The 22,999-nt window shown below is 43.6% G+C and overlaps 7 protein-coding genes across 7 annotated transcripts; 3 read left to right on the top strand and 4 right to left on the bottom strand.

Moving 5' to 3' along the window:
• Positions 1–1,112: 1,112 nt before the first annotated feature.
• LAJ45_02709 (uncharacterized protein) lies at positions 1,113–1,547 on the top strand (the record flags this gene model as incomplete). Its single annotated transcript, XM_046112300.1, has 3 exons — positions 1,113–1,185; positions 1,230–1,333; positions 1,407–1,547. 3 exons carry the CDS (start codon positions 1,113–1,115, stop codon positions 1,545–1,547), a joined length of 318 nt encoding a protein of 105 aa, XP_045974426.1.
• Positions 1,548–1,968: 421 nt separating this feature from the next.
• Positions 1,969–2,944, bottom strand: LAJ45_02708 (uncharacterized protein; the record flags this gene model as incomplete). Its single annotated transcript, XM_046112299.1, has 7 exons — positions 1,969–2,003; positions 2,063–2,215; positions 2,274–2,333; positions 2,391–2,516; positions 2,654–2,669; positions 2,765–2,821; positions 2,942–2,944. The coding sequence occupies 7 exons, from the start codon at positions 2,942–2,944 to the stop codon at positions 1,969–1,971; spliced, it is 450 nt and encodes a 149-aa protein (XP_045974425.1).
• Positions 2,945–5,600: 2,656 nt separating this feature from the next.
• On the top strand, positions 5,601–6,954 carry LAJ45_02707 (uncharacterized protein; the record flags this gene model as incomplete). Its single annotated transcript, XM_046112298.1, has 4 exons — positions 5,601–5,623; positions 5,684–6,213; positions 6,289–6,614; positions 6,676–6,954. 4 exons carry the CDS (start codon positions 5,601–5,603, stop codon positions 6,952–6,954), a joined length of 1,158 nt encoding a protein of 385 aa, XP_045974424.1.
• A 2,494-nt stretch (positions 6,955–9,448) lies between these two features.
• On the bottom strand, positions 9,449–11,660 carry LAJ45_02706 (uncharacterized protein; the record flags this gene model as incomplete). The annotated part of the gene is made up of 5 exons (XM_046112297.1): positions 9,449–10,562; positions 10,642–10,968; positions 11,080–11,237; positions 11,304–11,380; positions 11,468–11,660. The coding sequence occupies 5 exons, from the start codon at positions 11,658–11,660 to the stop codon at positions 9,449–9,451; spliced, it is 1,869 nt and encodes a 622-aa protein (XP_045974423.1).
• A 1,599-nt stretch (positions 11,661–13,259) lies between these two features.
• LAJ45_02705 (uncharacterized protein) lies at positions 13,260–16,172 on the bottom strand (the record flags this gene model as incomplete). Its single annotated transcript, XM_046112296.1, has 8 exons — positions 13,260–14,005; positions 14,091–14,258; positions 14,421–14,548; positions 14,599–14,702; positions 14,797–15,339; positions 15,395–15,497; positions 15,560–15,608; positions 15,668–16,172. The coding sequence occupies 8 exons, from the start codon at positions 16,170–16,172 to the stop codon at positions 13,260–13,262; spliced, it is 2,346 nt and encodes a 781-aa protein (XP_045974422.1).
• A 741-nt stretch (positions 16,173–16,913) lies between these two features.
• LAJ45_02704 (uncharacterized protein) lies at positions 16,914–18,838 on the top strand (the record flags this gene model as incomplete). The annotated part of the gene is made up of 6 exons (XM_046112295.1): positions 16,914–16,942; positions 17,075–17,112; positions 17,172–18,087; positions 18,143–18,491; positions 18,545–18,707; positions 18,780–18,838. 6 exons carry the CDS (start codon positions 16,914–16,916, stop codon positions 18,836–18,838), a joined length of 1,554 nt encoding a protein of 517 aa, XP_045974421.1.
• Positions 18,839–21,446: 2,608 nt separating this feature from the next.
• LAJ45_02703 (uncharacterized protein) lies at positions 21,447–22,589 on the bottom strand (the record flags this gene model as incomplete). The annotated part of the gene is made up of 1 exon (XM_046112294.1): positions 21,447–22,589. One exon carries the CDS (start codon positions 22,587–22,589, stop codon positions 21,447–21,449), a length of 1,143 nt encoding a protein of 380 aa, XP_045974420.1.
• Between the last annotated feature and the right edge of the window lie 410 nt (positions 22,590–22,999).

The following is a 22,999-nucleotide window of genomic DNA, read 5'->3' as shown; positions in this document are numbered from 1 at the left end:
TTGTTGCGTGACAAGACTTTGTGAGCATTGATCTTAGTCCAGTAATAGATAAGGCTTATGAGATCCTGGGGTCGATATGCGCCGGACCAAGCACAATACCTGGCCTGCCACGCAGACGGGTAGATAGATAATCTCTCTAAACTCATAAGACTTTTCCATCCCACCGCTTCTTTTGGCAACGGCCGAATCGGCCTGATCAGGGAGAATCGGTCATTTCATTCATTGCCGCGACAAGTTCACCACCAGGCACCGATCACTGTGAATATGAAACCGGTCAAATGCACGGGTTTTACTGGATTTATGACCACACCTCCCCCTCACAGGCCCTACCTATAGATATGTTCATTCTCCTCTTCGGCACCTGGGTGTTTGGACATTATTTGTTAGGTGGTTGCATTGATTGACATGCTAGCACATCAGACCGCTCGGTGATCAAGATCGCGGATCGAAGATACAGTGACAAAGATGAAACGGAAAGGGGGTTTGGTCATGTCGTCGCTGGTGATCTGATAATTATAAGACTCTTCCTACTATCATCCGTGGCTACTTATTTAAGTTTTTGCCCTGCAAGATATCTAATTTGTTTTTGATCATTGAAAACTGAACGTGGTGGTTATCAGTACAGCAGCCGCTCTAAATCTACCTGTGGTTTTTTTCTTTGTAAACTTGCAACATACCTAAATTCTCACCAAAGCTACTTAAATAATTCAACTTCCGTGTTTTGTGTCGCAACGTCGGAGAACTATCTATAACTTCTACGTTTCTCACTCTCATCCATCCGCACGCTGAAACCAACGGTCCGAATAATCAACCTATCGGCTGAACAAAAAATACTGGGAAAAAGCAAAAGGGAAAGAAAAAAAATGCCTACTGCTTGCTCGCGATCTCGGTCGGTACAACCGGTTCCTCGTCATCCTGCTGGAAACGCAACCCACCTCGCCCTCGAAAAAGTGATTCAGGATCATATACCAACGGTCACAAACATATTACGCTGCTTGTTATCTTTGCTGACATCCTCGGATCAACCTCCTTCAAATACTCGTCGTTCGCTCCAATCATTTGAAAATGATCTCCGGAGATTATGTGTTCAAGCTCAGGAGGGAGTTCAGAAGATGGATCTAGAGCTTCGCGTTATCGAAAATACCTGGGATTGCGTAGATAAGCAGCGGTGGGAAATATGTCGAGGTGATTACAAGGTAGTCATGGCCCTGGTCCATGAGGTGTTTGAGGCAGGGAAGATGAGGATGGAAGAGATTGTAGTTATTGCAGCGGGTATAGGGATAAGAGGAAAAACAATGGCTGGATGGGGTTCAAGGTGAAATCGAGACAAATGGTACCCAAGAGATTCATCTGTATAATATAATTGTATTTTCATTCTTTGATTTGTTTCTGATGGACTCTGGCAGACGGACCTCCCATCTACAGAAGTAGCCTGTGCTGAAATGATTGCTATAACTTTTGATAATCAAGAGTTGGTATTACTTTTTGGCGCATGGATGGGTCTTATATATAATCTGTGTTTTCATTTAGACTTGTTCTTCACATAGTCTTTTGGTTAAGTTTATGCTCCATGGAGATCTTGCTTTATTATGAAAAGTGAGAGTGTAGGTACAACAGACGTTCTGGAAAAATCGATAATCCTAAAAGGGAAGTAAAATCAAGAGCCGATCAATAGACAAAAACAATATGTAACGGGCACAAAGAGAAAATCAAGGCAATAAGTTAAAAAGAAGTAAAAGGAATACTCCGTGTTGGAAATAACCCTTCAAAACGGCGCTACGGAGGTACTGATCGGTACTCTAGGGCTCTTTCAAAGTGCATGTTGGGATAAAAGATATGAGAGAAAAATTAAAGACGATTCATTGTAGGAGTATTCCAACTCTCAATTTCCTAAATTATTCCTGTGGTTTTAGCCTGGTTGTGCAGCCCAGATGATTACAACTGTTTCCTTCCGCGTGCATGTTCAGTTTATTTCTGCATCATAAGCTGTACAAATTCGTTGTCTACAATGATTGTTAGTGTCAGTGGACTGAGCTGAGAGGGGGGAATAGTTTGGACATACAATCGATTCTTCCATCACCGTCTTGATCTGCTTCCCTGATCATCTCATCGACCTCATCGTCGGTGAGCTTCTCCCCGATGGAAGTCATTACGTGCCTTAGTTCGGCGGCGGAAATGAATCCATTGTTGTCACGGTCGAAGACTTTGAAGGCCTCTTTAAAGAAAGGAACAAGTCAGTTATAGTGCTTAGGGTTGAACTGAGTAATTCATACCTCTAATTTCCTCTTCGCTGTCTGTGTCCTTCATCTTACGAGCCATCATGGTTAAGAATTCTAGATTTATAATATTAGGACATGTGCCAGCTAGTTATAGTCAGTGAGACAAATTACCAGGAAAATCGATAGTCCCATTGTTGTCGGCATCAACCTCATTGATCATGTCCTGGAGTTCAGACTCGGAAGGGTTCTGTCCTAAGCTTCTCATGACGGTTCCTAATTCCTTAGTGGTGATTTGGCCTGCCAAGTTGAACCCCCAATTAGCCCTGTTTCTCGGCGGGATATCGACTATCAGAAGCTTGATCGGAGCTATTCGCATCCATCACAAGCATCGCATGCTTTACAACGGTAGATAGGTGAATCTATAGATTACTAACCATCACCATCTTTGTCCTGCACATTAACAGTCAAGTTAGTAAATTCTCAAAAATAAAAAGGATTATTGACGTGATACTCAGATCAGGGATAGAATCGGAGATAACACTTACAAACAAGGAGAACGCTTCCTTGAACTCGGAGACCTGGTCTTCAGAAAGTGAATCGGCCTTTTATGGCACACCATTATCAGCTTTAATGCCTCTTTACTAGAGCAAGTGATGTTGTGAACGAAAGGCGGGGCAGCTACAGCCATGCAGTGCCCAGGCCAAGGAAGGTAGAGAACATACCATATTGGATTATGCTCGTGGTGATGAAATTGTGGGGGTGAAAGATTCGTGAGGTGTAGATGGTTGATGGGAGTCTCTTGTGATGAAGAGGGTGCGGGAGGAGAAGAGGAGTTGAAGAAACAGGAGACAAACTAAGAGCTGGCTTGTGGAGGGGAAGAGGGGGAAGGAAGTGCCAAGAACTCTTTCAGGGCTGAAGCATAGTGCCCCGCGCTCCCCTTTCTGGAACCCATGCCGCTGACCTCCATTGGTGGGCATAGAGCTCAGCAAACTAAATAGTCTTAGCTTGGTGAGAAACCAGTTACACCAACTTCACACTAGCATGCCAAGACGCAAGACAATTTCTAGGCGGACGCTTGCACAGAACTGTATGCCAAGAGCAGATAAACAGAAATACATCAGAACAGAATACCTATACAGAGTCTCAATAGAGTACATGTACTAGGGTGTAGCGAAAAGTGATCAGAATCTGATAAGACAAATACACCTATTCACCGTAACATTCACTTATCAGATTCTGATCACTTACCCTCAACACCCGGTACATGTAGTCACTTAATCTACAACTATCGAGGACTACATGTACATACATTTACTTACATCGAACGCCAGTCTGCCATTCCTTTTTGTAGTTGACTAAAGATCTACATACACAACATAGGACCTATCCAGATCCAGAACATGCTACTATCTGCATGTAGTAAAACCGCATGATTACTCGCGCGTCTTCGCCAAGAATTTTCACCTGACTCGGTGAAGAAAGGGATTTCGGTGTTTCAATTGGTCAAACGCCTTGATCTCTCAGTCACGTGAAAATCCTTGGCGAAGACGCACGGGTACATGTACATACCTGTAAATTAACATGCAAGCTACTCGTGCGGCTTTGCTGGTTTCTGCTGTGTTGAAGATTCGAAGCTATATTCGTAAATGTGTATATATATCTACATAACGTGAATACATGTAGATCCATATAGTTTTCATAGTTATGGAAAGCGGAATAGAACCGAGACTAATCGATGCCGGCATGCCATTACTCTAATACCGGTAAAAACCGTCCCAACCTAATGATGTGTTTGGGCTGCAAAGGTACGTTATACATGTACAATTGGGAGTATGGTGGCGGACACGACAACGGGGTCGGTCTTGGCAGAAGTAACAAAGTTCCAGGCGCTGATCAGTCCCTTTTAGGGAATTTATTAAGCCTAATAAGAACAGATCGAGTGCTGGCTCGTGAGTATTTCAATTCGGCCTTAACAAATTTGTATGGGTAACAAACTTTGTCCTGCCTAACAAAATTGAAATCCTTTTTTCTCAACACAACACAACCTAATTTAATTTGCAGACCGTACTTTGATTCTCCTACTGATTCTCTACAGAAGTACAGTGGCTGAATTCAAAAATCATTGATTTGTGGTGAAGAGATAGATTTGGCGTTCTTCTGCTTCTACCGACCCCGTTGTCGTGTCCGCCACCATACTCGTCTCTTCCTGAAGTTTTTGAGCTGGGCCACTATTGCATACACCAAAAATCATGAGCTTGGCGTATTTTTGTATGGTATGCAATATTTGTCACGTCCACAAACGTCAGGAAAAACGAGTATTTGGCATAGAGACATATGATTTTAACTACATGTATATGCGATTTCAGACCCAGGCATTAACACTTCTCAACCACGTGCACTACAAGTTATTTTGATCGGCTCTACATATTAGATGGTTCCCCTGCTCCTCCTCTCTACTTTAACAGAACCGGGCTACTTTTAATCACACTACATGTATCTAGTTGGTACGTAGTGTAGGGACCATGTTGACAAGAGGGTTGTCTCTGTTAGTTAATCAAGGTTCGCGATTGTCACGTGTTTTAAAGGCATCTTGGTCGCTATACGTTTAGCCGTTCTATCTTTACATTCCAATTGTACCTAACACTCTGAATTCAACTAAAACGATGAACAAGCTGTCAGCAATGGGGAGTCTTTAGGGGTTACATGGTTACGTGAGGAGAGTAACTTGTGTACGTATTTTTAGTACATACATGTAGCCCTATCTACCCGTATATTTAAATAAGCTCACATTGGTGTACGATGCCGGGAACGATATGTAACTTAAGTGCAAAGCTCTTGACTACCGTGTAACTAATCGAAGTATCAAAATGCATTAAGTCAGGTGCGAATCCTTGGCGAAGACGCATAATGTAGTACTCGGGTACAAGGGTTAGAACCAGAACATGCCATGAGGTTATTTGTATGGCAGAGCGGCGCCACTCCATATAATCCCAGTCTCTTCACTTGCATGTTCTGGTTCTTATTGCTACACCCGAGTAGATACCAAGATACCAATACCCCAATGGATCACAGCTGAGCCTCTTTCACACTTCCGACACTAAGAAGATCCGCGAATAGAGTAGACTTCAATTGTTAACCCCCCGCAAACTTCTTGCTAAAACTAAACAACAAATCCCCTAGACGCAAGCAAGGAAGGACCCTCGCCTGCAGCTGTATTCCCTTTGAAGAGGTGTTGCACTTTCCATATCTGCGGACCAAAACCCGGCCATAGATACATAGCATCGTCAACTTTATTAAACCCACCCCCTCCTGAAATAGCAGTTGGCAGAACCCTCTGTCTTGTGTTAACCTAAATATCACCACTGGCGCACCTACAAGCCAATGTGGCGGGATAGAACCAACCTGTGAGATGAGATTCGTGTCTTTTTGCTCCACCTATTATCTAACTACCTATTCTCCCAAAGATACATCTCCTATCGCCAGTCTTACTCCCACCACCCAGCTAAACGCCCTCGTTTCGGCCCCTCTGCGGGTGCATTCTCCCCCGGCTTCCACACGGACGAAGAGCGTCGTGGCCTCATCTCATCTAATGACGCCGAAGACACATTCTCCAATAATGGAGACACAATCATTGAGATGGATTTACTCCCCCCACGGTGGGCCGATGTTTCCGACGACGTCAACGAAATTTTGGTGGACATAGCACGCAAGTCTGCCAAGCTGGACAAGTTGCACCAAAAACACGTTCTGCCTGGATTCGATGACAATCGGTCAGCGGAAGAGGGGGAAATTGAAAGACTAACAACCGAAATCACGAGCGCATTTCACCAGTGTCAAAATAAGATACGCAAAGTGCAAATCATGGTGAATAGTGCGGCCGGCGAGGTGTCTAGAGCAGAAGAGGCCATGAGCAAGAATATTCAGATAAATCTAGCGACCAAGGTTCAAGAAGCAAGTACGTCATTTAGAAAGAAGCAATCGGCTTATCTTAAAAGTATGTTTCAATTTGCACGCCGGGGTGTCGGGAATGTCAGGAAGTAAAAGTGAAGTACTGATTTTAAACTCTAAGAACTCCGCGGCCTCTCCGGGATGACGACGCCGCTGGATCGCGCTGGTTCACCATCTCAACTTTACCAAGACTCGGATCCTTCCGCAGATATCTCATTCTCGCAGTCAGCGCTGCAGCAGTCGGCTACTCTGACCTCGAACGATGCTGCTATCATGCAACGGGAGCGAGAGATCACGGACATTGCAAAAGGGATTATAGAACTCGCCGATATATTTAAAGAATTGCAGACCATGGTAATAGACCAAGGTACATTACTTGACAGGATAGACTACAATGTCGAACAGATGAGCGTACATATTAAAGCTGCAGACAAAGAAATGACAGTGGTTTGTTTCCTGTCTACATTTTGGTCATCAGGGATCTGTAGAACTCATAAATGCACAACAGGCTTCTGGTTATCAGCGCAGAACAACTAAACGAAAGGCAATATTACTTTTACTGCTCTTGGTAGTCGGCATGATTATTCTTCTAGTCATCAAGCCGAAAAAGCATGCACCTCTCCCCCCTCCTGACCCGAACATGCCTCGCCCGCCTCCAATTCCTGTGAAAGACGAGCCCCCGGCATACCGCCGATTCGTTCCCGCATTGGAGGATAACCTAGCGAAGGCGAAGGGTAGACGTCGAGTGCGGGAACGTGCAATGGTGGCAATAAAAATTGAACGTTGATGGGATGATTTACACTATCTTTGACAGTAGGTCATGACGCCTCGCACCTTGATATGCTTTTTGTAAACTATGGGTTTTCTTCTTTTCTTCTTTTCTTCCTGCCTTGCCCACTCCTCCATTCCTTGCCCAAATCTTGAGGACAAGGGAAAATATAATTATAGGCTGGGAGATTATTCTTGCGGGGGTTCAGTGAAGTAAGTCGTTAGGGTCTGGTTGAATTCAAACCGTAAAACGTCTTCAAATACGGTGATACATAAAGTATATGATTTTCACTCATTTTGTCGCAGTGTTATCGTCTCGCAATGTTACATTTACAGCCGTTTTCAAGGCCCGGCTGAGCGTCGTAATGCATACATGTAGTGTCAATCTTCAGTCGATTACCTCTCTAAGTAATTCCCATAGCTTCATTAGGCAATACGGCAGAAACGTCAGATTCACACTACATGTATGTGTTGCGACGCTCAGCCGGCCTAATTGTATGAAACGGCTGTAAGTAGGTAATTAGTATCGTTCCCAGACTTTGTTGTCGCTGTGCGTAGAATCAAAGAAAACACAGGCTGGGCACGAGACTAGTAATTAGTATGTACATGTATACAATAGATATAGAAAGGGGCTAAAAAAAAAAAGGTTAGGAAATCATACATGTAGTAACACGAGTGGCCGCCCGCCTGGTATAGGTAAGATCTAGGGTAACCTTTTTTTTTGGGGGGGGGGTTTAATTCATTAATTGCATGCGGCCTTACAGTTGTCCCCAGACCACCTCTCTGCCTCCACCACCTCTCATCGTAAGGAAATACTAGAAAATAGAAAATAGAAACTCGTTACTCCTCGTCCCTTGCATCCTTCAGCGTTCCCCATCCGTAGCCCAATTCCCTTCTCTCTTCTTCGGCTTCCTCACTGCGTCCTTCCCTTTCGTGACTCTATTTTGCAAGCTGTTTCCATATCTTTGTCGCATCTAGGGTAACTTCGTATATCACAATTAAGTACCGGTGGCAGTCATGTATATTGCTCAAGCAGAATATCAATATTCTGGGACCTGGATAGAGATTACCCGTCACTCTACATGTGGAGAAGTTTCCCCCCTGGGTATAGGCTGGAAGAGGAGATTGGTGGTGGATATAGAAGGCCAGGGAAGCTCTTTCTTGTACTTGTAATTAATACTTTTCCGAAGACTTTCCCCAAAAGGGTAAAAGCCAGACACAATCAGTCAACCCATCTTTTGCTCTTTAAAGCTGTCCCCACAGTCTATGTGCTTCCCTCCTATTCATACCAATCAATAGCCGTTATTTGCTAACCCCCACTTGTCCTGGTAATTTATACTACAGTTGACCATGATATATATAGGATGAATACAGAGTGCCAAATCTTCGCTAGCTTGCGTTAACCAGGTTTGCGGAGTTTCAGACACATTCTTCACTCAACTCTAATTTATATAATTATATGCCCGAAAACCTTGGAAGAATTCATTGCTTGGAATGCGCTAGGGCTTATTCATACTTGGGTGTACGCTGGAAGGGGGGGTTGGGGGGGGGCCGGTCCCGCGCTTTAAGATTTATGGACGGGCTCTAAAGCTTTGCAAACCTGATGATGATGACGACGCTCCACCATTGATAGCACACACCGCCCCCCCCCCCCCCCCCCCCCCCTTTACGCATGAGAAATCGGTGATCATGAACCGAGATCTCTCAGACAGATCAGTGTGCTAAGTGATGATAGAAAAGGGAACCCCTTCTCGACGGAGGGTACTTGCTTCAGGGGGAAGGTTTTATGGATCTAGCATTCCCGCCAGAATGGGTATCGAGTGAGAACTCATGACGACATAGTGTTATGAGTATTAAATTTCTCGTAATATATATAAAAGAAGAAGTGTATAAAAGACGCATCCTGTTAGATGAATATAGCAATGGTGAGAAGGTTTAATATTGCCCTTTTGTCATTTTCAAGGAACGGCCGTTTTTACCATACGAGGAAGTTTTACTACTGAGTTAGAGTTTCGAGCGTTAACACCGCTATAGGAACATATTGATATCACCGGTACTTTGAGTGCAGTGTGAAGCATTATAGTGCGTCAAGCATCTTCGATCCGGTCGGCTGCAGTTGGCATAAAACCTGCGAAAATTGGGGAGGAGCGTATGGTATTTAAAAAAAAAAAACCTCAAGCCTCTCACCTACATAATTTACATAATTTATCCCTCTTTTTTCTCTACTTGATTGGCAGGATTTAAGAAAAATTTATAAAGGTCTACCATACCTCAACCAGAAATCGTTAACATATAACATTATCTCCGATATCGTATTTACTTCCAACACTGCCTTCGCATTAAATCACTAATAACTTCTCATCCCAGCTTTCAATACCCCGTAATCTATATACGAAGTTAAGCATTAGGTAGTTTGAAATAAGTTGATAAGCTCAATTAAATCGCCTCTGAATTAACTCAATTTTCCTAGTGACTTCACTAGCTCATGTATACGCTTAAGTTATTCACTATCATTACTTTTTCCCACCTCTAAACATTTTTAATGGATCCCTGCCCCCAGCTCCAGCACTTTTCCCTCCGGCCTTGCCTGTCTTCTTCATCCTGGCCTTCCTGATTCTGTTGTCGCTGCTCTTCCTGATACCCACAAAGCCTCCTCTACCGGTGGAATCCAAAGATCCAGAAGAGAGAACAGCCTTCCCAGTTGTTGGAAGAAGGTAATCAGGGACGTGCTTCAAGTGTGGCTGAATCCTTGCAGCTCTCAGCTCGCCATCGTGCCTCAAGTGAATTAAATCTTCTGGATTTTCCTCGAAATGACGCTTCAATTTCTCGCTAGCCAAAAGCTCTTGCCGAATCTCCCGTGTACGAGCCTCGCGGATAGCAACACGGGTCACGGCACGGAGCGCATCGTCCATACGATACCTGAATGCATCGACTTGCTTCATATCGAAGTGATAAGGTTTCACCTCTTTCCCACGCTTTTTCTGGTGTCTAATAATCTTTGCAAGTACTTTCTCATCATTCCCACAGGTTGAGAAGCTGGTAGGTTTGTGTTTTCGGAAAAGCTCCGCAGGGATAGCGAAAGAAAGCGCCATGCCAGTCTTTCCTGCGCGTGCGGTACGGCCAATACGATGTGTATAGGACTTGGAGGTCGTTGGAAGATCGAAATTGAGGACGCAGGCGACGTTTTGAAAGTCGATGCCGCGGGAGACGCCGTATTCCTTGTCCCGGCGAACCTTCCTTCGTTTTTTCTTCAGAGACATTTTGGATACTGCTACCTCTATTCCCTTTACTTCATCATTAAGGGCTTTTGAGGCCCTGTGTGGTGTTGCTTCATTCTCGTCTAGTTCTCTCCCTTCGTCTTCCTCATCTTCGTCTCCTAAAATTTCGTTTTCGTCCGTGGCGATGATTATTTCGTAAACATTCTTATTGAATTCATCCACGATATGAAGACGAGAATTGACGGGTAGCTCTGAGTTGAGGACGCAACTTCGTATCCCAAACTGTTCCAAGAAGAGCTTGAGACGGTAGCACCGATCTATATCGCCAACAAAGATGATGCACTTCCCCTTTATGAGCTTGAGCTTGAAAATCACGTAGGCCAGCAGAAATTTCTCATCTTCTCCACACCTATTTCCCTCACAATTGGTTGGTTAGTTAGTCAACCATTATGTGTCTATAAATCAGAGTTCAATTCTGTAGGACATACTTGACCACAAATTGACTCACGCCTTCTCCGTCTTCTGCCTCATTCTCCTCCAACCGTAGTATTACTGGACTCCGACAAAAAAGCGCTTTTAATGTTTCGACTTCCGCAGTTAATGTAGCACTCATGAGAAACGTCTGAAGGCCCTTTGGCAGTGCCTTTGCCACAGCTTGTAAATCATCATCGTATCCATACGATAACACTAGATCAGCCTCGTCAATTACAAGGTGGGTAACCTTTGATGTAAGGACATGCGCTGAAAGATTGCTGTGGACGAGAGCACGGGAAGGTGTAGCAATGACTATATCCGGTCTTTCGGCGAGCAGAGACCTGGATATTTCAAGAAAGACGACCATGTTAGCGCTCTACTTCTTTATAGTTCTGTAGAACACTCATGGTATTGGAAATCTGGTAATTTTGAAGAAAAAAAAAGGTCCTTACTGTTGAACCTGTTCCGACACATTTTGGGCTATGTTTACAGCTCTAATTTCTTTCGCGCAGTAAGCTGCAAGTTTCTCGGTGGTCCTGTGAACCTGTTGTGCAAGTTCCCTCGTTGGAACGAGGACCAGGGCACTTGTGAACTTTTCGTCCGGAGAACTCTATAGTCCCACAAATTTTAAGTTAGCCTGTTATAGAGATAGGTTTGTCGCATCGACATGAAGTACCTCTTTCCGTTTGAGTATTGCTTGGAGTATTGGTAATAAATATGCTGCTGTCTTCCCGGAACCGGTTTTTGCTCTAGCTAGACACAAACTATTGTCAGTCTTCACTCTAGCTTTAGGAACACTCTCAAGCCGCTCCTTTTAATAGGGACTTGAAAGACTAGTACCTAAAATATCCTTTCCTTCCAATGCCAGAGGAATAGCTTTCGCCTGTACCAATGTAGGATGCGCAAAGTTCAATTTTGCGATACCTTGTAATAATCTAGCATCTAGGCCTAGACTGGAAAAGGAGGAATTTGAGTCAAGTGTTGACTCGTCAGCTATCGCCGTGGTTTCATCTTCGCCATGTTTTCGCTTCATTGTTAAATTGTGGGTTGAATGAATTCTCGAATAAGGTTCGGGGTATATTTTTTTTTGAGGATTAATTGGCAGACTTGGCGACTCTGTGAAACAGACCAAGTTACCCTGCTGCTCAAAACCCGTGTGTGCGCTCGGAGAACAAGACCACTCCATACCTAGAGTACTAGGGTGTAGCGAGAAGTGATCAGAATCTGATAAGACAAATACACGTACTCACCGCAACATCCACTTATCAGATTCTGATCACTTACCCTCAACACCCGGTACATGTAGTACTGCTGCGATAAGCTGTATTTAGTCTATAGCTAACCTGAGTAAGTATAGCTTGATCCAAAATTGCCGTTAGTCTCTCGTGAATTTTGCAGAGGGTTAGGTTTGTTTCCCTTCCATGGGCACACCGGAGTCACCGTGAAGCATGCATACATGTATACTACATACATGTACATGTATACCATAAAATCTGAGAAATTTCGTTGCGCTGTAGCAGGAATAAATGCGCATATAAACCTATCAGAGGCAGTCTTTTAACGTCAATCTGCAAGTTTTGGTGTAAAAGATCCCGCTACAGCGCAACGAAATTTCTCAGATTTTACGGTACATGTATGTATTTGCTAGTACATAACAGAATGGATACTTAAAAATAGGAACATAAAATCAAAATTGAAGAACAATGTGGATTAAGGAATCTACTCTAGCAATGTTATTCAGAACGGCCATGCACACAATACTATCAGGACAAATTGTTTTCTACAGGAGGCTTTAGAATTTCGTTCCATAAAAACTACATGTACATGTAGTTGCTTCCGTGGGGTTTATGGTTCGCTAGACAATTGAAGGCTAGGAGGATTTCCGATTTTGTCCAATTTCGGTATGCTTTCATATACGACTGTGATTTATCCCTTAAGTTGTCAGGACCGATTTCAATCTCGTTACTCATACCTAATGCAGAAGTCGTGATATGAACCTCGCAGAGAAGTGATCATGATGAGGTGATCTATCACGGTTTAATGATAAGAACTAGCGTGAGCAGCTACGCACCATGATCATTTCTCTGCGAGGTTCATATCACGACTTCCGCATTAGGTATGAGTAACGAGATTGAAATCTGTCCTGACGGCTTAAGGGATACAAAAAACTAAACCTAACCCTGTGGCCGGTATCGGGTGGTGCAGCTTGAAAGTTGTTAGCGAACTACGAGAGAAGTGGTCACTAAACGCTGGGAACATAATCTTGAGCGGAGTATTACTCTATAATACATCGAATGACAAACTTGTCTGTATGTACATATGTATGTATGTACAAACAACCCTCAACCTTATACAAAACTCTTACCGGGTATAGGTGATCTTCCCCTGGCCGAATTACGTTCGGTATATAAGTGAAAACAGGGAAAATTAACACGGCCAGCTACTTGCTACTGATTTTACAACCCCCTCCCCCCCAAACCACCAAACCACTAAATTCGTTGTAAAATTAACTTTTATAGCCCAACCAGTCTATGTATATATGTGTGTATGTGTATATGTGCCGGCGTGTGTGTGTGCGTGTGTACGCATACCTCACTCTTTTCACGACCGTCCAAAAATAAACTCAGGATCATCAACGTTGATGTGAATCGTTATCCGATGAACCCTTGGCCTTCAGAGATTCTTCCTCGTCATCTTCAACTATCGTCTCCTCTGTTTCCTCCGCCTCTTCCATCAATGCTTCAGCTTCAATTGGTAGACCGTGTGGCGGTCTTGGAGAGATTTCCCCTCCGTGAAGTTGCCATTCCATAAGCTTACTAAAAGGGCCATCTCTCGAACTCAGTTCCTTGAACGTTCCTTGTTCCGCAACTCGTCCATCAGAACCCAGCACAATGATTCGATCGCTTCTCTTGATAGTTGAAAGCCTATGGGCAATACTAATAGTTGTACAGGACGAACGCATGAGTTTCGTCAAGGCTTCGTTTACAGCGGTTTCAGACTCGGCATCTAGGGCTGAAGTAGCTTCGTCGAGAATGAGAATATCGGGATCTTTAACAAGAGCTCGAGCAATAGCAATGCGCTGCTTCTGTCCCCCGGAAAGCATGGCACCGCGAGCACCTACAGAGGTTTCGAGGCCATCCGGAAAATCGGAGATAAACTGGCAGTTTGCCTTCCTTGCAGCAGTAATGATCTCCGCCCTTGTTGCATTGGGCTTTCCATAAGCGATGTTTTCGGCAATCGTTCCGGAAAAGAGGACGGGTTCCTGGGCAACGACACCAATTCTTCGACGTAGTGACTTGAGGTTAAATGTCGAAATGTCTACGTCATTGATTCTGATTGAACCAGATGCAGGTGCATAAAATCTGAGAAGTAGAGAGCCTATAAATTGGGATTAGAACTCCATTAACCGAAAAAGAAAGAAAAAAGAAGAAAAAAGAAGAAAAGAAGTAAATGAATCGTTTACTAATTGTAGATTTTCCACCCCCAGAGGAACCGACGATAGCAACATTTGTACCCGGAGGAATTTCAAAATTCAATCCGTCGAAAATATTGACTGCCGGGCGGGTCGGATAGCTAAAAACAATATCTTCAAATTTTATGGTTCCACGGGCCGATGTGACAGGCTTTCCAGCTAGTATGGAAGTCAGTCATAAATGAAACTCCAGCGGTATTACCAATATCCTCCAAAGGTCCCTGGGCACCGTGGTTCATCTTTAGAGAGTTTTTATCTCCACGATAGATAAACCACGAGACCCGAGAATATTCAAATACCGCCAAGATAAAAGGAGCTGACCTGTAGGGGAAATTGATGGCTTTCTGTCTTGCAGCTCAAACAAACGGCTAGCAGCGCCCACCCCTTTCATGAGTTCGGAGTAAAAGCTTGACAGTCCAAAAAGACTTGACCCAGCGTATGCGGTGTACCTAATTTTCGCTTAGAAAAACCTCTTGAGGGGGCGTTGATAAGGGTTTACATCAAAAACGAAGACAATTCACCGATGCTAATCGCACCTGACTTCACCTGTTCGCCACCAATGTAAAGGATTGCAAGAATAGTCATATTTCCGATCAATCCTGTCTAAAAACCACATCCCTTAGTAGGAAATTAGGGAAGAAAGCGCCACGAATAATCATCCGCCCACTTTCTTTCATCCATAGAGAGGCTTGCTTACGCTGCTGAAAAAGGTTGCACTGATCAAAGCCTCTCGTTTTCCGAGCCCGAAGATCTTTTTAACTTGGCGATTATACCTCCCAACTTCCAAGATCTCCCCAGCAAATGCTTGACTCGTCCTGACGTTGCCGAGACGCTCTTCGGCAATTTTTGTCAAGGTTCCGACATTTCGTTGAATCTTTCTACTCAAATTTCGAATACTCCTTCCGTAAAAGAAAGCGCCGATAGCGATTGGGGGGAACATGATAGTCATAACCGCGGTCAACTTTAAGCTCACGTATGCCATTAATCCTAAGCCAGCACCACCAGTGACAAGGGCTCGGAGACCATCAGAGATATTTTGAGTGATGCTTTTACCAACGACCACAGTGTCGGAAGAAAGACGTGAAATCAAATCTCCTACACGATTTGCATCGAAAAATTCGGCGTTCTGGACGTAGGTTCGACGAAATAGTTGAGACCGAAGACGGGCAACAATACGTTCACCAACAATACGAAGGAGAATTATGCGCGCATAGTTGGCCCCAGCGCCCATAATTAAAACCTGGATCAATATTAACCCGCCGTTCACGCCTAAAAATATGTGGAATGTGCTATACCCCTGCGAGAGCCATGTAAAATTGTGGAAGTGCCAATCCAAACAATGTTCCAGCTTCTCCTTCAGGCTTTGTTGCCATATCCAATATTTTTCCAATAGAGAAGCTTGTTTGAACATTTTTAGTATGACTACATATCCTCGTGCATTTTTTTCGGTGAATACTTACGGAATGGACATCGTAATGGTAGAGCTAACCAATAGAAAGACAAAGGCAACTGGAATTCGCTTTTAGAATTCAAATGTACTGCTAAACCTAACATACTCAAACACTCACCTCCAAGCCATTTCGCCTCTGGACGGGCAATTTTTAAGAGTCGAATAATTTCTCCCATTCCTGGTTTAGTTGAGTTTGGTGATCCATCTTTATTGAGCCTTGCCGAAAGATTAACTTGAGCTGCACGAGTTGCTTTCTCGGAGCGTCCAAAACCTTCAACTTCTGCCGGTGTTATATCCTGTTTCTTGGCCTTATTATCTGGTTGCTGGGGTGAGTTCGATTTTCGTGATGTGGAGAATGGGTAACGTTGTTCTCTTGGGACCCAGCTATTCCAAGTGACACGGCTCTGTGTAAAGAACCCCGGAAAAGGTTTCAGAGCGCTTTGGGGGCGCAATTGAGCAATATGAAATGAAATAGACTTTTTGGGATAGCATCTAAGGGTATTAAATTGAGTTGAAGTAGTATATGAATGGCATTGTGAAGCTGGTAGTGGAAGGAGTGCTCTAGGGGGCGAGACTATGGAGCCTCGGAGCCCTGAGCGTAGAAGAGGGATCAACGAGCGCATGACATGGAAATTGATCGCAAGAAGCGAACACTCGAGTGCCTTTGAAGCCTCGATAGCTCAACGTTTGAAAGGAGCAATATATCGCCTCGAGAATTTTCGATGGCGATGCTTCTGTTTGGCGGGCAAATGGTAGAGGGTTGAAAGCACCAGGTAGCACAGTATATTATTGATGGTGGGGGTGGTGAATGCCGAACTTCGCCAAGACCCATGGTTGGATGGAGAACATGCATGATATGCATGGAAGTGCCTAGACGACTCAAGATCTCACGATACACTGTGCAGCCATGGTCTACTGCACTCTTGAGTATATACAGAAACGGTTTACATAGCCGTTTATAAATTATAAAGCTTTGCAGTCGACCGGTGCAGGTCCTCACTCAACCACCCAACAGCATTTAGACATCAGTTACCTCCACTCTATCCTTATCTCTCCGATCAGTTGATCACTGCCAGTAGTGTGACCAATTGCGTATGTAACTAACTGCACGACCCCTCCTCCTCAAATACCTACTTTATACACTGCCTAAGCACTCCCCACGAACAATCAGCACCATATCGTTTTCATCAACACATAAACCCACGATCACCACCCCTCTTTGTTCTTTTTCTACCACTATATTATCCGTTCCATCCATCCATCTACACTTACCTTGTAGCGATCCGCCTTCGATAATCGGTAGCTACTATTTAAGCACACCGCCTTCACTTGTCCATCTCGATAGTCAGTAACAAAGATCAGCCATGGTTCTTGATTACTCCAAGTGGGATAAGTAGGTGCTCCAACTTGTTCATTCATTTAGTATCTTCCCTCTCTCTTCTGTACTCCTCTCATTTTACAATCTACTACCCCTGTGTTAGGAAGAACGCAAGCCCCCTAAAGCTAACGAAACCGCAAATAATAGGATTGAATTATCCGATGACTCTGATATTGAGGTCCACCGTAAGCGCAAAGGCCTTCCCCTCTTTTCTTTAAATCCTAGCTGACAGGAACGTCCATAGCTAATGTCGACAAACGCTCTTTTATCAACGCCAAGAGGCGTCAGATACATGAGACGCGCGCTGTACGCAAACAAAATATCACCAACATACGCATGGAACTTTCTATGAATGATGTTCTTCTCAAACGCCTGACGAAACTTATTTCCACTTTGGAATCTAGTTCTACATCTAAATCCCCAGAGGAAGTGGTACTCCAAGCTCTTGTCGATATTTCGTCCGAGGAAGGAGAGCAAAAGACACCACCTCTCCCTCTAAACACCCCCACATATGCACAAATGATGGCATCATTAGTCGACTCAATAAAGAAAGAAATCGATCAAGAATCCCCGGTAGACCGCGCAAAGGCGTTCTTAGATAAGCTTAAAGGACATAAGGTGAAACTTACAGAAGTTTATGCTCAGTCTAGTAAAAGATTGGCGGAGTTGGAAAAGGAGGAAAGTTCAAAGATCACAAGTGATCAGCTCCATGACGGATTTTCTGCTGGCCATGTCAATAAGTCTGTACCATTTCCAGCTGCTTCGGAAAAGAAGAAGAAGACTTCTCAGAAAGTACACGCCGTGGAACAGTTAAACCCGGGTGCTAAACCCCTAGAATCTCGTAATGATTCTACATCTTCGGGCGCCGAGGCAGATTTGGAAGAATCGGCGGAGGATGATAATGAAGACCATATTGAGCCGACAAGACTGGGTCGAGAATTTGCAAAGATTAAGATTGGCGATTATAGGCAGTGCATGGAATATGTCTCACGAAATCCAGCAGTAGTAGCTGAGAGAGAAACAGATGGGCTCTTGATCGAGGCATTCAATGCTCAGATTGAGGGTAAAGATGAGTATGCAAAGCAATGCGTACACCAGGCGCTATTGTTACAATACTGCCGCCAATTGGGAAGGGACGGTGTCGCATTATTTTTCAAACGGTATATATCCTACGAAATTCCATGCGTGTATCCTTGCTGATAACAATGCGTCCAGTATAACAACACCAAACCACCAAGCACAGAAGGTCTTTCACGAAGATGTCTCGACAACCTACCTACGAATTCGTGAACGTGCAAGGACCATGGCTGAAGAACGCAATAACCAAGCTGCCGGAGTGGAACAAATCCAGTTGCACGCTGTCGATCCTAACACTCAAATCACCATTGCCGTTCCATCGGCTGACTCGGAAGACCCGGAAATACAAGGCTCAAGGAAGATATTCGAATCCTTTCCGCCAGGCCTACAAAGAGCACTCGAGAGTGGGAGTCTAGACGAAGTCAATAAGGTACTTGGAAAAATGAGCGTTGAGGAAGCGGAAGAAATTGTTGGACTTCTTGGAGAGGTAAATCCCTACGTCAGTAATAATTGGACGTAATAATACTCACCAATTTCTAGGGGGGCATGTTATCGCTTGAAAGCCAGATCATTGACGCTACCACGGAAGAAGGCAAAGAGAAGCTAAAGCAAATCGAAGAGGATGAGAGACAAGCAAGGGCAAATAACTCTGATAGCACCGATGGCACTACCACTGCTACGGAAGCCGATATAAAGGGGAAAGGTAAAGCAAAGGCAGAGTCTTCGTATATCGAAGAGGTCGATTAATCGAAAATGTACTCTAATTCTGGTTTAGCTATTGCTGTAAATGTATTGCATCCACTCGGTAAATATTGTAATCGGTTACCAGCTTAGGCATGGAAGGAAAGAAAACGTGACCCCTCTGGAATAAACCAGTACATCCTTTTGCGATTTGCTAGTTACGTTTCTTACACCGGGCTTTCCAGCCTATGTTTACCCTTTCTTCTAATCTTCCCCTTCTACTGCTGCTCATATTACAGCAAATTCAATCACCAAGCTGATGTAAATTCTTACTCACTTAATAACTTAATCGGTTGTAAATGCATTAACCTTGCAAATTAATGAATTAAACAAAAAAGGGGAAGGAGAAACTATGGTGCCCACACTCTTAATGGTGACACGGCGGCATATGGATATGGAACAATTGTGGCTGCAATATGGACTCCTGGGCCAACCAGAGGGCTCATTTCTAGCACCACTACCACAACTCGATCAGGTTTGCTTTTCTGGGGGTATAAATGGGTATAATACTGTTCCACTTTGTTCAGTCTTGGCGCTTTTTACATACAAAAACAGCCATTTTCAATCGCTGATAACTTTATGACCATGATAGATATCAAAAATTCGGTAAAATAGAACCAAAGTTCATCACTATTACTATACTTCTATTTTACCGAGTTTTTGATATCTATCATGGTCATAAAGTTATCGGCGATTGACTTTCCGCTACTTTTGGTCACCTTTAAGAGTGGGCGCACCATACATTAATCCTGCAGAGAACAAGCGAGTGATACTCCGTGATTGTGGCAAAACTACCGAGTGATATTCGGTGACGCATCCACTTCCTGATCAAATATATTTTCAATAACATAAAAATAGCAGGTGTAGACACACTCTTCTTAAGGACTCCTTAAGATAATACTAAGAAAACAAGTTTTCATGGGAAATCGAGGTATTGGCGTACGTACGTACGGCATCCACAATATCACTCAACTCCCAGCGGGTACCACAGCACACACAATCAAAATTATCGAGCTTCAGGGTGTCGTAACATAAACACTACTTAAGTATTATTGGAAATTCTAAGGGCTACCAACTAGCGTTGATTGCTGGCGAGTGCTTCAAAAGTCAATTTTGGTATGTTTTGGGGGTTACATACCCAGGACTTTTAGTTTTGACATAGAAGGGGTATTCACTTTTAGGAACATGTGCCTTCCTAACGCTGCATTACAACACTTCTTGCATGGCGCTGCAGTAGACTCTTCAAACATCTAAGTACTTCTGGAGTGCACATGCCATATATATTGTAGGAGGAAATCTGTTATAGATTAAGTATGTACTAGCCTACTAGTCAGTCATCTTTATGATACAGATATAAGGCTATATTTTGGAAAATAAGGTAGGTTGCTGATGCTTATTTTTCTTTTCATACATATTTCAGAATACACGTCCATATAAGCACATACACATACCTATAAGAGCGCTAGCATGTATTTGAAGAAGCGAATACCCTGATCATGAGAGTTACATGTATATATATGTATATACATGTACAACATAGTGAGGAGCGGCCTCCGGCCGCATATAAAAATTAAACATTAGTAATTCGAGGAACCCCCCGATATTAAAAGAAAAGTACTTATGTAAGGATCCAGAAAACTCATAGCTCTATTTAAGAGTTCAAATTAAGCATACATACAGCTCTATACGTGCAATGGTTCGAAATAAATCGATTCCTCACGCAGTCGGGGCCGCCTGCCGCTGCGCGGCATGTTGGCCCCCCCCCCTTGCTCGCGTGAAGTGTTAGTTCCGGAAGAAACTGAGAAGAACTATTGATGGAAAGTATGAAAATTATAATACTGGTTAGAGGGCCTACTTATATATATATATATATTGATCACGATAGAACTCATGGTTTGATGACTTAGGAAAACATACATGTCGTCTCCCTTAATGCGCCCAATTCTTTGCCTATCGACAGCTGTAACCCACCGGAGATGGGAGGTAACTAACCAGCCAATAGAGACCTTTCGTGATGACAGAGATACCTGACTATCCTATTTAGACATGTAATATATATACAATCCATACTATACAATTCTTTCTGAGCAACAGAACTCATTACATGAGTTGTAACTTAATGAAAATGGAGAAACCACTGAGCCAATATATTAGCTAGAATATCACGATCCTGCCTCCATCTCATGAAAAGATGTTTTATGCGGTCAATATAGAGGTGTTTATGAAAACCTCTACAGATGGGCTTTACTTATACACCCTAAACACTTTTCCGGTATAACACTGCGGACTTCCGACTTAAGAAACTATGAGAAGGTATACACATGTATTACCTCAATGCATCATATAGTACTGGAAACAAAAGCCCCGCAGCAATAACCTACCGCGGCAATAACTGACCTAATGAGTGGGCTAAAGGTTAATGACATGAGGCTACTATAGGCACCCAAACCTAGTAATCTTCTTTTTTTCTACGTAGAGTTCAGGCAGCCCTACCTGTTCTCACGTCGCTTTGTTCATTATTCTCCAGCTCATTGTAAAGACATCGATTCTCTGTTTTCTCTGCCTGTTGTTGATATTGACCCATTGAGCCTTCAAAACATCTAGTGTATCTGTGGACATGAATACACGGTTCTATATGTAGATCTCATTATCAACCAATACAATCTTTGACAATCACAGGTTTCTCAGGCCATTTGGGTATTCAATATTTCTCAGAACGGATTACTTTGCACAAGCAGTGTTCTAGATCAGAATACCAAAATCCCTGCTCACGAAAGATATTCTCCTGCGTTTTTAAACCTTCTCTAACGCCATGGTAAATCCGTTCCAGATGATCGGTGAGAACATCTTCAGTCGCCTCTGGCCAGTGATGCTCTTCTATATCCTTAATCAGTCCACCCCAAGTTCCCGAACCACCCTTCTTCTCCCTCACTGATCGTTCAACCCTCTTAGCTAAATCTCTAGCTGTCGGCGGCGCCACGATCCCATCAAGCTCTGCCAGATCGCATGCGAGTAACCACTGAAATATTGACCCGGGACTGTGAAAAGGAATGCCCGCCTCCCCGATCAGTTCAATCATCCGCTTGAATAAAATGACACTGCCCCCCATCTTGTTTTCCTCACATATCCTTGCAAACAACTCTGGAACTATGTTGAATATCTTTTCGATGTGCCCTGGGATGTGTTTCGGATTAAATCTCACATTTCCGTAAGCTGGTAATGAGTTGACCCCCAAGCCAGTAGATTTTTTGTAGGCTATTCTAGCCTCTAGGACATCTTTAGGGGTTTTTACGGTTCCTAGGGAGATGATTAGGTCCGGGTGTCCAAAAGCGTATAGACGCATGATCACCCAGCGAATTAGAAATACTGCATTGACCTCTGTATCTACAGAAGGTAAAAGAGTATTTCTGATTGCGATGAAGCTAGGTCCTGACGTCCGGAATGCGAGCAATTTATCGGCGAGGAGGGCAGAACGTGAGATTGCGGAAGCGTAAGCCTGAAAATCAGGATGGACTCGCCGTAGCAATAACTGGCTTTGACGCAGACGGAGGCCAGAAAGAGATTTGGAGATGACAGTAAGGATATTAATTTTGGTGATTTGTCGAGAAGTCAAAGAGTTCCCAGGTGGTTCCAAAAGACACTCTGGGGAGGGAGATGATGCTGCGTTTGATGTATCGAGAACAAGTGGAGGTATCTCTGGGATTTTCTTGGAGGTTGACGACTGTTCATCTTTTCTTCTCGAAAGCCCTGCTACTGACTCCACCCCTCTAGAACGTGGTCGAAGTATCCGGCCACCTTTATTCTGTTTGGGTGTAGAGTCGGGACATGCTTTTCTTTTCCCCATTGCTGAGGTGAGATGTAGATATATAGGAGAGAAAGAGTTCAGCGAGATTAGCTGGTCACAAGACTGGAGAAGATGTAGAACAGAGGCATGCACCGCAGCTCAAATAGAAAGTTATCGTGACCACGTAATATTCCTCAGGAGCAGAAGCCCAAATTAATCACACTCATGTGTGCAACTTTCCGAAGTTCTATTGTAATGTACATGTAAGTACATATACTAGGCCTATTCAAGATTACCTGAACGCAAAACGCGATTTGTCGTACTACATGTAGTTAGTAGAAAACTCTAAGGAATAACATACATGAGTGTGTGTTGTGTCGATAAATAATGCACATACATGTATACATGTATGTAGCTAGATGTACACCCCCCACACACCTGTACATGTACATTTACTTGCATGTAGTATG

This window comes from Morchella importuna, assembly GCF_003444635.1.
Source record: "Morchella importuna strain M04M26 chromosome Unknown Morimp01GS005, whole genome shotgun sequence".
Taxonomy (NCBI): Eukaryota; Fungi; Ascomycota; class Pezizomycetes; order Pezizales; family Morchellaceae; genus Morchella; species Morchella importuna.
This window is presented reverse-complemented; position numbering and strand designations above follow the sequence as displayed.